The sequence below is a fragment of the Gopherus evgoodei genome, chromosome 5, assembly GCF_007399415.2.
Source record: "Gopherus evgoodei ecotype Sinaloan lineage chromosome 5, rGopEvg1_v1.p, whole genome shotgun sequence".
Lineage (NCBI taxonomy): Eukaryota > Metazoa > Chordata > Testudines > Testudinidae > Gopherus > Gopherus evgoodei.
Genome location: NC_044326.1, coordinates 14,666,115 through 14,681,659, shown reverse-complemented (window position 1 = coordinate 14,681,659; position 15,545 = coordinate 14,666,115). Strand labels below are relative to the sequence as shown.

Here is a 15,545-nt window from a genome sequence, read left to right as displayed (position 1 = left end):
TGCTGCTCCATCAATGTCAGCAGCAACCTGGCATTTCCCCCGCCCTCTATATACACATCAGCATTCAGTTAGCACATGAGAATTGTGTTGAGCTCAAGAGGTTCCATGCTTCTGTCCGAGAAATGATGGCAAAGCACTGCAGGGCACTGAGGGCATTTTCAAAAAACAATGCGAAAATTATGAGATGTGGAAAGTATTATGGGATGAAGAAAGTGGCATGGTGTGAACTTGACCCCTATCTCTAGGAAATCCTGAGACACGGCTATTCCACAAAGTACTCAAAAATATCACAAAAGACATTGTGCCAGACAGTGGAATGAGGCACACTGGGCTACCTACTTGTGTTGCACCTAACTTTACACCAACACAAGCACTCCAGGTAAGCATGCACTGCACCGAAGCCAACAGCCCAGCACGCAAACACCCGAGTAACATACAAACTCTGGTGGCTGTTCACAGATGTTACTTATGCCAACCAAACTTCATAGTATAGACACAGCCTTAGTTACATGGAAGCCTAGGCTTATGCTCTCCTAGATAGTCAGAGTCACTCTCTGGCAAAAAGAGAGCAGAAGAGTAAGGTTCTGGAAAGTCAACCTTAAGGAAGAGATCCCACTGCTTATGGAATCAGAGATACATGTAAGAATCCTTGCTGCTGGTGGAAGAGAGAAAGGATGCTACCTGACCAACTCTGTGTAGTCTCCGTTGTCGCCTCTGAAAGAGGAATAGGTTTCAAGCAACCTCCCTGCCTCGCCTTGCTGAAGGACAAGGCCTGGTGACAAAAGCCACCTCATGCTTCTTTTCTGTGCAGGTCTCTCCTTTCTATGTCAGTGGTTACCTCTGTTACCTCTTATTCAAGACCAGGCTGCTAGACTAAAGTCCAAGTTACCACTCAGCACCCACTGGCAGAAGAGGTTGGTCTACATTCAGTCTCTATATACATCTCCAAGTACCTCAAGACGGGGTCGCAATCCCATTTGAATACCGTTGGATTACAGATCTTTCATGGAGACTAACAGTGCTTTGTAGAATAGTCTCACATTGTATTTACACTACTCCATTTGCCTGTATTTTACATACATCAGCATTTTACATGTTCATAGCACTGTACAAACTACCATACAAAAATTCCAAGCTGGCACTGGCTTGCCTCCAGTTACATGCAGGATTCCTGTACATACACAGCAATGAAATCGATACTCTGCACACACAAAACTGTGAAAATCTGTGAAAGCAAATTAGAATGGGCAACCTCTTTCAAGCCAAAATAATTGAGCTGTTCCTAGGTATGTCTCTTGTGCTATCTTCTAAATAACCCCCCAAATATGAACTAAACTCAGAATTACTTCAAAGATTTTTTTTAATAAAATATATTTTTAAATGGGCAAACTACTGCCCTCTTTTTAAAAGTAGTTTAGAGTAGATTACAGATCTAAATACTTTAAGATTGAACAGATCATCTCGTATATCATGTTTTGCCTTTTTCAGGTGACAGATGCTGCACAGTAACAACCTACCACCATTCAAAGTTGAAAAATTAACAAAGTTCTAGACACCAAAGTAAAAACACATCCAGTAACAATGAAAAAAGCATACAGACTGCACAGATACTGAATATGTATCTGTGCCTCCTCCCACCATAATGTTATTATAAAAGGCAAATTCTAATATGAGGTTTCTTTATCTTCACTCCCAAATTCTTTAAATCTCACTACAAGTACTTTTAATGTAAACATATTTATAACACTAAGGACAATGCTGTAAGGAAGACAAATATATTCTCATCTACGTTAGCCTCAAGAAGCTGGAGAGCACATTGGCTGTGAGTAGGGGACCAAGTCTCATATACACCAAGGAGATCCAAAAATAACTCTCATGAAATTAAACTGGCATAAGTGAAAGGAAATGAGGAACTATTCCATAAGGTCTCCTCTTTCTAGATGGCATGGGATCTAATGTCAACTATTAAACTGGACCAGTGAACTCTCTAGCTACATATTCTGTATTTTTCAGTAAGAATTATATGTTGTGGCCTGTGAAACTACATAAATAGAAAGCGGTTCCATCTGTTTATTGCTTTTCACAGCCTGAATTCCATTGTTGTTTCAGTAATGGTCACATCCACATAGGAATATTCCACATATTTACTACTACAGAGAAAAAAAGTTTTATCACAACTGACAAAGTTGGTTGGACTACAGTTTAAGCACACATGAAAGCATCTTGTAGAGCTGATGATAAATCGAAAACCTCAAAGGACGTTACTGATTGCTTTAATAATACTTTCATTCTATTAAGTTCACATTTTCATATTCTTAAGTCATAACAGTGTGAAATCCTGGTGAACTAACAGTTGATGTACAACAAAATGTTTGTGCAACAGCACTTTGAAAGACATCAGTGTACTACTGTCCATATGCACATTTGAACTTTCCCAAACTCTTTCATATTTCAGTAATATTGAATGGAGTTAAGGTAGCTTGCTTTCATCTTAACTATAAGGGGATAATAATCAACATGTTATAGTAAACAAATCACTATCTTAAAAACTCTTTATATATCAGTAATTTTTCAAGTAAACAGTTTGATCTATACTTAAAAGCATACAAAAAACATGGACTAGAAATGTATTGCCGTTACAAAAATTAGTCTGTTCCAAGTTACGAGGAGGAAGTTAGGTTAATATTATTGCTGTTGCACAAATGGAGCCCTGAACACACACAGCATGATTTCTAATCATTCGCTTTAGGGGATGTGTGGGTGCTTAGGAAAGATCAGGCTCATAGCCACTATCTTCAGTGTTACGCTTTGTAAACTGGCACTGTTTTATTGTCTCACAACCATAGCCAGTGCAACTTCTGCGTTCATACACAATCATCCATTAGACCTACTCTTCATGGCAAGTATGAATACTATATTCCATTCCCACATCCTATTTTCTTGATGCAATTTAACCTGATGCTAATTTTAAAAATATGCCTAGTGTATCTTACCATATGATAAGAAACTAATAGGAAGGTTTGTCACCTGGAAAGTCAAAGTGATTCCTGTAATTCATATAATTATATTCCACCTGTTCACATCTATTAACTTTCTGATACCATTTCGCATTCAAATAAAGCATTTTTCACTCGCTCTGAGTAACAGACAGCACTCAAAAGCAAGTAATCCAATAACCACAACTGTGTTATTTGAAAAATAAAACGAAACAGTTCAGACTTACTCACAAATCTGCAATCCCGCTTTTTTTCAATTGCATTGATTTCCGGTCATTAGAAAGTACATTTATACAGGAATTTTTAAAAGCAATCTGCACTTAGAAGACATTGTACAGTGCTAGTAGATCATGCTACCTCCTCAAAGGCAAATTCTTCTGCATAAGTTATTTGTGCACACAGAATTGCCAGTTTATTAGGTGGTCTGTAAAGCAAACAATTTCACTCTCACCCTTCCAATTAAGAAGCATACACCATATTCACAAGATAAAAGGGCCACTATCAACTTAAACTATATTTGAGTCTGAATCTTTATTTTACATAGTACTGTTGCAAGTTAATACCTACTGTACCATGAAGGAGATTAAGTAAAATCTTTTCCTTCTTATACTTTGTCTGTAGTTAAGTTTTACTCTGACTACTACATAGTAAGTTTCCATTTTGTTTGTGGGTCTTTCATTCAGCAGCAAGGACTAAAACCTTTTTATAAAATAACAAAAGGGACAGTGTAGCCCAAAACACTACTTTTTAACTCTCTCCCTAAAAAGGACTGGAATTCATGTTGATGCTGTTCCTGTAACAATGACGCTTAAACTTTTTTGTGACCCAACCACATTATGACCAGGTGTTTTGGAGCCAGGATGGGAAAGAGAAGAGTTTGGACTCAGGTTAGGTATCTACTGTAGGCTAAATCTGGTTATAACATGGTCAGGCCCAAATGTGTCAAGTGTTTAAGTAGCCAGCGTTCTAATCCTAAAGCATTCACACCGGTCAATGATTTAAATACCAGGCATGACTAGATGTGGCATTAATGAACTTACTGTTCAGCTCCACTGCCACATCAGTTTTCCTCTTTCCTGCTCCCGGCCCCTTCACACCCCCCCCCCCCCCAAAATAGGTATCAGCACAGAAAGGGAGTAGCCTAAATATCTGTGGAAGGTTATATAAGTGGATGATCTACCACAAAAACTAGTGAACCTGCAAGCAACAAAGCAAATTCACTTAGAAACACACACCTTTGCTTTTCTTTGTATGCACAGAGGAATTATGTACTGACAAATGGACCCACAAAGGCAACACCACTTTAGTGGGAACAATTCTTCTCTCCCCAGATTAGGTAACACACACCTAGGTTCGTGAGTGTCCTTCACGTATAAAACCTACACATTTTGTTTTCCTTCAGATAGCTTAAAACATGACATATTTTAAATTAATCTCTCTAAACTCAAAACTGTATTGATAATTATCCACAAAAGTGTGCAAGGTAAAAACCTGGACTCAAAATAAATAAAAAAATACAACGAATTCAACTTGACATTAAAAAGCAACAGAAATACGAAGAAGAGAGATTCTTCAAAGTCTTTGTGGGATGAGAGCACTGAAAGGGCCATTGCTGGCAAGGCTGCAGGAACCTCTAATCCAGTCTGTGCTCTCAATTCCAGTCATTAGCTTGGTTTTTTGCAGAATTCACACTGTATTCCTCCACTGAGATCTTTCACAATCCCTTCTTTGATCAGTTTTTGTAGGAATTTTGTTTCAGTTGTCACATTATGCATAGTTTGTCCTTCCATTGCGGCCATGCACAGATTGTCATAGTAGTGCAAAGGTGTGTTGGGTTGACGGAGGTCATATCCAAATCCTGCTAAACTCACTTCATCACATAAATGTGTGGCCAGAACAACTGCAGTGACCCCAATTGTGGGAACATTCTGAAAAGAAAAATAAACATTCACAATACAACATCTTTCCCCTTTATCAGTTTTCACAATCATAGAAATGTAGGGGTGGAAGAGACCTCCAGAGGTCACGTAGACCATCATCCTGCACTGAGGCAAGACCAAGTATAGCTAGACCATTCCTGCCGTGTTTGTTTAACTTATTCTTAAAAACCTCCAATGACAGGGATACCAAAACCTCCCTTGGAAGCCTCTTCCAGTACTTATTTATCCTTATAGTTAGAAAATTTTTCTAATATCTAACCTAAATCATCTTTGCTGCAGCTGAAGTCAACTACTTTTTGTATGGACATGGAAAACAACTGATCACTGTCCTCTTTAAAACAGTCCTCTACAACAGCTCTTTACAACATGCCTGAAGACTTCTTTTCTCAAGAATAAACATGCCCCCCACCTTTTTTTTTTTTTTAACCTTCCTCATAGATCAGGTTTTCAAACTTTGTATCATTTTTGTTGATCCATTCTGGACTCTCACCAATTTGTCCACCTCTTTCTTACAGTGCAGTGACCAGCACTGGACATAGTACTCGAGTTGAGCACTTATCAATGCTAAATAGAGTGGGACAATTGCCCCCTGTGCCTGACATACTACGATCCATAAGACATCCCAGAACAATATTAGCCTTTTTAGCACTGCATCACATTTGCATCAAACAGTTGAGTCATACTCAATTTGAGAACTACTATAATCCTCAGATCTTTTTATGCAGTTCTATCACCTACCCAGTTATTCCCCATTTTGTAGTTGTGCATTTATTTATTTTTCATCCTAGGAGTAGTAATTTGCACGTCTTTATTGAATTTAATCTTATCGATCTTAGACCACTTTTCCAATTTGTTAAGATCTTTCTGAATTCTAATCCTGTCCTCTAAAGTGCTAGCAACCTCTCCCATCTTGGTGTCATCCACAAATTTTAGATGTACATTCTCCACTACATTATCCAAGTCATCAGTGAAAATATTGAACAGTACGAAGTCCAATATAGGCCTTGCATCAACAATGAAAGAAAACAGAAGCTAAATGTATGAAGCATGAATCCACAACTTAAATGTATACTCCAAATTAAAAAACATAATAAGAGAATCAAAAAAGTGCCACTATGGTTAAACAACAAAGTAAAAGAAGCAGTGAGAGGCAAAAAGGCATCCTTTAAAAAAGTGGAAGTTAAATTCTAGTGAGGAAAATAGAAAGGAGCATAAATTCTGGCAAATGAGGCGAAAAAATAAATAATTAGGAAGGCCGAAAAAGAATTTGAACAGCTAGCCAATGACTCAAGAAGTAATAGCAAAAAAAAAATTAAGTACATCAGAAACAGGAAGCCTGCTAAACCACCAGTGGGACCACTGGACGATTGAGTGCTAAAGGAGCACTCAAGGACGACAAGGCCACTGCAGAGAAACTCAACGAATTATTTGCATCAGTCTTCATGCCTGAGGATGTGAGGAAGATTCCCAAACCTGAGCCATTCTTTTTAGGTGACAGATCTGAGCAACTGTCCCACCCAGACTGAGGTGTCATTAGAGGAGGTTTTGGAACAAATTGATAAACTAAACAGTAATAAGTCATCAGGACCAGACGGTATTCACCCAAAAGTTCTGAAGGAACTCAAATGTGAAATTGCAGAACTACTAACTGTAATCTGTAACCTATCATTTCAATCAGCTTCTGTACCAAATGACTGGAGGATAGCTAATGTGATGCCAATTTTTAAAAAAGACTCCAGAGGTGATCCCAGCAATTACAAGCCAGTAAGCCTGACTTCAGTACCGGGCAAACTGGTTGAAACTATAGTAAAGAACAAAATTGTCAGACACACAGATGGACATAAATTTGTTGGAGAAGAGTCAACATGGCTTTGGAAAGGGAAATCATGCCTTACCAATCTACTAGAATTCTTTGAAGGGGGTCAACAAGCATTTGGACAAGGGGGATCCAGTGGATTATAGTGTACTTAGATTTTCAGAAAGCCTTTGACAAGGTCCCTCACCAAAGGCTCTTAAGCAAAGTAAGCTATCATGAGATAAGAGGGAAGTCCTCTGGTAACTGGTTAAAAGATAAGAAACGAAGGGTAGGAATAAATCGTCAGTTTTCAGAATGGAGAGCAGTAAATAGTGGCATCCCCCAGGGGTCTGTACTGGGCCCAGTCCCGTTCAATTTATTCATAAATAATCTGGAAAAAGGGGTAACCAGGAGGTGGCAAAATTTGCAGATGATACAAAACTACTAAAGATAGTTAAGTCCCAGGCAAACTGTGAAGAGCTATAAAAGGATCTCTCAAAACTGGGTGACTGGGCAACAAAATAGCAGATGAAATTCCATGCTGATAAATATAAAGTAAAGCACATTGGAAAACATAATCCCAACTATACATATAAAATGATGGGGTCTAAATTAGTTGTTACCACTCAAGAAAGATCTTGGAGTCATTGTGGATAGTTCTCTGAAAATATCCAATGTGCAGTGGCAATCAAAAAAGCGAACAGAATGTTGGGCATTATTAGGAAAGGGATAGATAATAAGATAGAAAATATCATATTGCCGTTATATAAATCCATGGTACGCTCACATTTTGAATACTGCATACAGGTGTGGTCCCCTCATTTCAAAAAGATATATTGAAACTGGAAAAGTTACAGAAATGGTCAACAAAAATTATTAGCGGTATGGAACGGCTTCCGTACGAGGAGAGATTAGTAAAACTGGGACTTTTCAGCTTGGAAAAGAGACGACTAAAGGGGGATATGCTTGAAGTCTATAAAATCATGACTGGGGTGGGTCAAGTAAATAAGGAAGTGTTAGTTACTCATCATAACACAAGAACTGGGGCTCACCAAATGAAATCAATGGGCAGCAGGGTTAAAACAAACAAAAGTATTTCTTCACACAACACAAGGTCAACCTGTGGAACTTTTTGCCAGAGTATGTTGTGAAGACCAACACTGTAAGAGGGTTCAAAAAAGAACTAGATAAACTCATGGAGAATAGGGTCCATGAATGGCTATTAGCCAGAATGGGCAGGGATAGCATCCCCAGCTTCTGTTTGCCAGAAGCTGGGAATGAGCAACAGGGAATGGATCACTTGATGATCACCTGTTCTATTCATTCCCTCAGGGGCACCTGACATTGGCCACTGTCGGAAGACAGGATACTGGGCTAGATGGACCTTTGGTCTGACCCAGTATGACAGTTCTTATGTTCTATAGCTCCCACTCCAGCTTTACAGCTGACCATTGATAGCTACTTTGGGTATAGGTTTTCAATCAGCTGTGCACCCAGCTTATAGTAATTTTATCGAGCCCATATTTTCCTAGTTTGCTTATGAGAATGTGATGTGTCAAAAGCCTTGCAAAAAATCAACATATATCACATCTACAGCTTCTCCTATATCCACAAAGCCAGTTATCCTCCCAAGGAAGGATATTAGGTTGGGGTTTGGCATGATGTATTCTTGATAAATCCATGCTTATTACTTATTACCCTACTATCCTCCAGACACTTACAAATTGATTGCTTAATAACTGCTATTTTAACCCAAGTGAGCTACCCCAAGCGAAGAACTCACCTATTTTTACAGTGTAGGCATATTCTTTAGGTAAAATCCTCCTCAGCAAAAAAGGGACATACAAATGATTCAAAAGCTTTACATTCTTAATATTTAAACGCAGTGCATGGCCTACCACATGTACATGGTATTGAGAAGACCTGCATTCTTAATGCATTTCACAGAAGTACTTCTTTTTAAAACTTTGGGGTATTGAAAAAAAAATCACATGCAGGTCACCTTACGTGAACAAAAACAAGCCTAACCCCTAACTTAAAAACTAAAATGGCCCTAGATTTTGAACTTTTTGTATAATTAATGAGAACGCTAAACCCGACTATTTTACAAATATCTAATAGGGAATGTTAAAGAAAATACAAAGAGTGTTTGAGAAGACAAGACTTTACAATGACTGAGAAATTGCACAGAGACTACACTGAAAAGTCCAAACTCTTTTTTATTTGATCTTGTCGTATTAGATTTCGAAGGAGTTAAATGTATCTATCCAGCACCTTCCAAAAAAGGTATCTTACCTTATCCCAGCCCCAGAATTTAGATCGAGGCTCAGGGTACTGTAGTATATCCAAGGCAGTCTCTTTAATGATGATCGGATTTAAAATACGAAACTGTTTTGGTGTTACAGGAATTTTCTCAGCCACCTGCTTCCAAAAAAATAGTCGCACCCATAGTGGCTAAAGAGGGGAAAAAATAATTAATTAAACACAGAGAAACAAATACATTGACATGGCAAACTGATACTGGGGCACAGCACGTAACTCAATACTATTAAAACATAAGATTGTCCAAAGCGCGTCAGAAATTATTTATGGCAAAGACTTACTAGGACGTTGATGTATAATTCCCAAATGCCTGACTTCTTTTAAACAAATAATACTTAAGTTGAGAAAAGAGAAAATGCAATTCTTTATCTGTTTAGTTCATTTACTTTGAACATGAGACTGCACTTTCGTGGACAGTCACCCATCAACCCATCCCCTCTTGCCTCTATTTGGGCTTTCCCACAGCAACACAGTAGAGAAAGCATTTGAAAGGAGAGGAAAAACTTGATCAAAATTCTGCAACAGTTGGCCGAATGACTTGCAAACAGGTGTAGGACCTGAAACTATTTTACTCACATTTTCCACTTAACTGTATTTCTAGCTGATAGTGTACATTTAACAAGTGTTGTAGGATAGAAGGAGAGAAGAACAATGAAACTCAGCGAGCCCAATTCTGATCTCATGCCAGAATATGTCAGAATGTTAAAGAAGTCAATGGAGATGCCCTGTGCTAAACTGGTGAAAGATCAGAATCAGGCTCATTTTACGTTTCTCTCCATAAATTGTGTCAGAGTGAGCAAATAAGAAAAGTGATGCAAGAAGAGGGTGCCATTTCTGTACACTGGACACATTCTTTCCCAAAAAATCCCTATGAAAAATATTTGTTATATCTATTTCTATAATATGACTTCTCTTCTGATATTACAAAAACACAATGACTTTTCATTATTAGAATAGATATAACTTACTTCAAAGGTCCCAGAGACACACACAAAGTTTTCATCTCAAGGTCAAAAGACCAAAAATATCAAGACACTTGATCACGGTCTTGGATAGGTCAAGAAACTATTTACACTTGATCTTAGCTCATAGAGCCAAAACTTTAAGCCCATAAAAGGACACTAGAGCCACCAAAGTCAGTCAGTCAAATATCCGGTTCAGAGCAGAGAGTGCATTCAACAGTTGTTAACATAATGCTGCTATGTGAAAAATTGTGCAATTTTTTCTGAAAGGTATGCTTGTGTTCTATAAACTACACATTGCTTGGGCCCAATACACCACTCAGTGATAGTTCCTCAAAGTTCCACAAATGTAATACGTTTGTCTGTTAACTCTAAAAATCAATAATCATTCAGTGTAATATCACCAATATTTAAATTCAAAGGATAATTTAAGGATAACTTCTTCATTAGTGTCACCTGTATTATATATAAAGCATTTTTTTTAAAGAGCAGAACATATAACGCTGAGCACTGTAATAAAATAGTATATTCTACCTAAATGCATGCGGTAATAGGTAGTCGTGGTCAATTCTGCAAGTCTAAAAGCCTTCCATAAACTAATTCAGATAGCAAAACAATAGAATTTAACCTTCCTTTGCATTATCTGTAATATTATGTGCACAAACTGCTAAATATCTCGACAGTTTTCTATTAAATATATCGCTAATGAATAATTTATGGGATTTCATGTTTTCATGATAATTCTAATCAATAAAATACAATACTTCAGGTGTCTCTTGCATATAAATCTATTTCTTTAAATATACATTAAGCAACTAAATGAATCTGCATACAGAAATTGAAAGGCAATAATCAACGCCAGCTAATACAAACTAGTGACATTTTTATTTAATTATATCTATTACACATAACACAAACACCCTTAAACGAGCATGATGTGGTTTAGCAGTTAAGAAAGGGGACTGGCAGTCAGAACATCTGGTTTCTGTTCCTGGCTCTACAACCTTAACCAAGTCACTTAACCCAAATACAAAATGAATTATACTTTACTGAGCACATAAGGTATTTTGATGTTTAGTGTGTGTAAAGGATCAAGACACTTGGGTGAAAGGCATCAGTGTGAGCATACAGTATCACTTCTATGTACTAACATGAACAAAAACTAGAAGTACTGCAACAAATAGATTGCTTGCAAGGTGGATAAAAAAAGCACAAAAATGTGATTTATTTTAATTCAACTTTTTTTAGAAGATATATTTCAAATTCAATTTGAAATTATGCTATATAAAGGCCTAAATTTATTTAAATATATTACAATAATGTAAATATCAAAATAGTATTCAAACAGTATATGTTTGCTGCCAGAAAAGTTGAACCACTGAACTAATTGAAGTCATTGGCTATGAACCTAGAACCAGGGTTTGAAGTGTTACACCAGCTTTTGACAGACCTAGCCCCTTCTGCAGGTGCAAAGAAAATATTTTCTTCATTTCAGTTTATTCAAGTAGTTCAGTGCACTGATTAATTCATTCAAAGTTCTGAAACCATCTGGAAGCTTAAAAAGCAGAAAACTTGTTTTCCTCTTTTAATCTGTCAATAAACACGAAGGGGCAGGACGAGATCTACAAGTTATAAAATCTTGATGGATGTGATAACCAGAAAGAAATCAGTTCAATTAACTACAGATAATACTTCTGTTGTTTAGTAAATCAATTGGCTTTAAAGGAAAAAAAATAATATTTTTTTTCCTTATGTATCCAGCATATTTAAGGTAGCTTTAACAAAAACAATTTTTAAATGATATTTTAGGGGAATTTTTAATTAAATGCTAATTTACATCCAAATAGTACCAATAATAATATGACAACCACTTAGTCTTTATATAGAGCTTCTCATCTTTTATATCTCAAAATACTTTATCAAAGAGGTCACAGTATCACTATCCCTATCTTATAAATGAGAAAATTAAGGGACACGGAGAAGTGACCTGCCCAGGGCCACACAGGCCAATGGAAGAGCCAGGAATTAAACCCACTTCTCCTGAGTCCCGGTTCAGTTCTCTAGCCACTAAGCTATACTATCTCCTATATAATGCAGCTAGACAAGTCACTGCTAAAAAAAAAAAAAAAAAAAATCTAGTACATAAATTTGTCATTCAGCATTTTCTAACAAAAATATAAAAATTAAGAATCTGACAATCTATGTTAAGCTACATAACTGCTTAAATTCATGTAAGTCATAGAAACATAGGACTGGAAGGGACCTCAAGAGGTCATCTATTCCCGCCCCCTGCACTCATAGCTGTACTAAGTATTGTCTAGACCATCCATGATAGGTGTTTGTCTAACCTGCTCTTAAGAATATCCAGTGATGGAGATTCCACAACTTCCCTGGGCAATTTATTCCAGTGCTTAACTACCAACAGTTTGAAAGTTTTTCCTAACGTCCAACCTAAACTACTCTTGCTGCAGTTTAAGCCCATTGCTTCTTGTCCTATCCTCAGAGGTTAAGGAGAACAATTTTTCATTGCCTCCTTACAAAAATCTTTTACGTACTTGAAAATTGTTATCATATCCCCCTTCCCCGTCAGTCTTCTCTTTTCCAGACTAAACAAACCCCATTTCTTCAATCTTCCCTCATAGGTCATGTTTTCAAAACCTTTCACCAGTTTTGTTGCTCTCCTCTAGACTTTCTCCAATCTGTCCACATCCTTCCTGAAATGTGGTGCCCAGAACTGAACACAATAACTCCAGCTGAGGCCTACTCAGCGTGGAGCAGAGCAGAAGAATTACTTCTTGTGTCTTGCTTACAACACGCCTGCTAATACATCCCAGAATGATGTTAGCTTTTTTTGCATCAATTAGTGTTAAACTGTGGACTCATATGTAGCTTGAGATCCACTATAACTCCCCAATCTCCTTCTGCAATACTCCTTCCTAGGCAGTCATTTTCCATTTTGTATGTGTGCAACTGATTGTTCCTTCTTAAGTGGAGTACTTTGCATTTGTCCTTATTGAATTTCATCCTATTTACCTCAGACCATTTCTCCAGTTTGTCCAGATCATTTTGAATTTTAATCCTAGCCTCCAGAGCACTTGCAACCCTCCCAGTCTGGTATCATCCACAAACTTTATAAGTGTACTCTCTGTGCCATTAAATATTGTGTATCCTCCTGGTTAGTGAAAAGTAGTACCACGTTATACCAATCAATGAGAATCAACCTTTCTTTAGAAAAATCATTCAAAGTACAAATGCAAAACAGGATTAAAACTGAATATTTAAACAAAGTTTCCTGCTTGCTGATTTAAAATAACCCACCCTGACTGTTTGTGAAGAATTCAGTACAGTAAAATAGTGACCAGACTAGAAAAATCAGTTTTCTGTGCATCAGAAAACCAAAATACGCATGCGATGTCGACTGTTTATACCTACCAATGCTTCATTTTTTACCACTGCTTGAAGCCAATTGAAATCGACACTTTTAAATAAGACAACAACAAACAAGCTCTGAGGGTTATATTCATTTTCAGAAAGTGGGGCTCCCTCTGGATAGGTCATCCTTATGGTAGTTTTGTTACCAACATGATCTGTGTAGCCCTGAACTGGTGCATTATTTAACCTAAAAAAAAAAAAGTGAAACAAAACACAATAAGTAAACATGGTACCTGATGTCATTCAAATATCACACAAGAGACTTTAAATACCTAAATAACAAGTTTTAGTTGGCTCATCAAATTTTATTTGAACGTAATACATGAATAAATTACTCCTCTGGTAACAAGAACAAACCTCAATGGATGGCCTCGCTCTGAAAAGGAACTGCACAAATACTATTGGAGTGTTCATGTCGCTTGTTGCCCTATAACTCAACTAGGGCTCTAAGGGGCAAACAGAAAGCTTCCTGCATATCACCACCAGTAATAAAAGGCTCTTCAAGTAAAAATTACCCCTTCAATGACATCTCAGGAATCTCAATGTCCTCGGTGGGTTTGCACAATCCTAACTGACTGGAATTTAGGAGACAAGGTGGATGAGGTATTATCATTTATTGGACCAGCTTTTGTTGGTGAGAGAGACATTTTTCAAGCTTAAACAGAGCTCTTCTTCAGGTCTGGGAAATTAACTCAGGCCATGTGTATGCTACAAAATTTAATTGACCTAACTTACATCGGTAGTGTAGACATTTCTATAGTTACGTTGACTTAAGCTGCCGTGTGTTGACCTAACTCTGTAATGTAGACTAAGGGTATGGCTATGTTTGGAATTTCAAAGCACTGCCCCGGCAGCGCTTTGAAGTGTGAATGTAGTCAGAGCGGCATGTAAACACATCCCTTACGGGTGCAGCGTGCAGCGCTGGGAGCCGCGCTCCCAGCGCTGCTGCCCTGATTACACTAACGCTTTACAGCGCTGTATCTTGCAGCGCTCAGGGGGGTGTTTTTTCACACCCCAGTTGCAGCGCTGTAAAGTGTGAGTGTAGCCAAGGCCTAAGGCTCTGACTACGTGTCTTTTAGTGACACAGCTGTGCCACTACAGCCATGCCACTAAAAGGTGCACAGTGTAGCTGCTCTTTGTCGGCGGGAGAGAGCTCTCCCGCCAACAAAATAAATCCACTCCCAACTAGAGGCAGTAGCACTGTCCACACCGGCACTTTTCGTCTGTAACTCTTTTGTAATTCTCAGGTGTTTGTTTTTTTCACACCCCTTAACGATCAGCTTTACCAATGAAAGTGCAGTGTAGACAAAGCCTTAACATCAGAGTATCACTGCAAAATGGAACAGATAATTTAGCATACGAAGTTAACACATATTTCAAGGGACTATTCAAGGCAAAGTGGCCCTTTAACACCTTTCCTGTCAGGAGGAGGAAAAGGCAGGGAAAGCAGCTGGGAAGAGAGGCTATTAGTGGCTTATAGATGGCTGTAATAAGCCATAAATCCAGTGTCTCTATTCAGTTCATAACTTTTAGTGTCTTGCAAATCTATTGGTGATAAGAAAAATAGTATCTCTGCAGGGCTAAAAAGCAGTCAAGACTTACTTTTGTCACTAAAATGAGCAAGCAGTCTATATATTTTACATTGCACTTGTCATCTTTTAATTCCAATGAGTATTTAATATGACCTCTAGCGAGTCCATATTATTCTTTGCCCATCTCATCACTCCCAAATCTCTCTTTTCTTTTTTTTTTTAATTGGAACCTCAGAATTGTTTTTCATTTGAAGACAACAGTGGTTTATTTCATTTTTATTGACTGTTTATTATGCTTTTGTTATACTATGTGTCTTCCAGAGTGTGTCAACGAGACAGGTGCATTGAAAATACAGCTATGTATCACAACTCCGAAACAGAATACTTTCTAACACTAACAGATCCACTTACCCTTTCACCTGGAACAATGAATACTCGAAAAGCAAGATAACTGATCAACTCCCCATGATAACCAGAAGATGGCACTGGTAATTTCAAGAGCCTACATTAGAATGATCAGACATCTATTTACTTTAGGAATTTATGTAGTACCAACTTCATGTGTA

General features: G+C 37.7%; 1 protein-coding gene across 4 annotated transcripts in view; it reads right to left on the bottom strand.

Annotated features, from left to right (window-relative positions):
- Positions 1-1,156: 1,156 nt before the first annotated feature.
- Positions 1,157-15,545, bottom strand: part of ST3GAL5 (ST3 beta-galactoside alpha-2,3-sialyltransferase 5) — a 41,189-nt gene continuing 26,800 nt past the window's right edge. For all 4 annotated transcript variants that reach the window (XM_030563142.1, XM_030563143.1, XM_030563145.1 and 1 more), the window contains exons 5-7: positions 13,448-13,634; positions 9,027-9,185; positions 1,157-4,924 (exon numbers count right to left, since the gene is read on the bottom strand). In XM_030563142.1, coding sequence (XP_030419002.1) covers positions 4,661-4,924; positions 9,027-9,185; positions 13,448-13,634 — 610 coding nt within the window. In that variant the 3' untranslated portion in view covers positions 1,157-4,660. The remainder of the gene's footprint in view (positions 4,925-9,026; positions 9,186-13,447; positions 13,635-15,545) is intronic.